General features: G+C 60.0%; 1 protein-coding gene across 1 annotated transcript in view; it reads right to left on the reverse strand.

The window, feature by feature from the left end:
• The window catches only part of LOC104271347 (cryptochrome-2-like), a 9,234-nt gene that overhangs the window by 3,484 nt on the left and 5,268 nt on the right, over positions 1-482 (reverse strand). Inside the window, 1 exon segment of the mRNA XM_009865982.1 lies at positions 305-456. Coding sequence (XP_009864284.1) covers positions 305-456 — 152 coding nt within the window.

Below are 482 nucleotides of genomic sequence, written 5' to 3' on the forward strand. Positions count from 1 at the left end.
TGCTGCTCACCCCATTCCTGATCCAGGGCCAGGATGCCGTTGGCTTTCTCGGCCACCTGCGCACCCTGCTGGCTCATGTTCAGCCGCTGTTGACCAACACCTCCAAGTCCTTCTCCACCGGGCAGTTTTCCAACCACTCCACCCCAAGCCTGGCACCTGGCTTTGTTGAACCTATTTTCCCTATGAGTTAAACAAAATCCCTCCTGTGACCCCCGTTTTGAGGTGCACGTGTTTCCAACCCGAGTCCATCGGCTCCCATCGCCCGGGAGTGGGTTGCCGGTGCCATGGTGCCCGGCGGCCTCACCGAATGTAGTGCCCCTCGGGGTCCGTGCGCTTCCCGAAGCGGACGGGGCAGAAGATCCGCGTGTACTGGTGGAAGAACGCGCTGGCCGACAGCCACATCCAGTTCCCCGCGTTGATGCTGTAGTCAGCATCTAAAAGCAGCTCTTCAAACACCTGCCCTTCAGGGATGGGAAGGGAAC

This window comes from Apaloderma vittatum, unplaced genomic scaffold (genome assembly GCF_000703405.1).
Source record: "Apaloderma vittatum isolate BGI_N311 unplaced genomic scaffold, ASM70340v1 scaffold25623, whole genome shotgun sequence".
NCBI lineage: Eukaryota > Metazoa > Chordata > Aves > Trogoniformes > Trogonidae > Apaloderma > Apaloderma vittatum.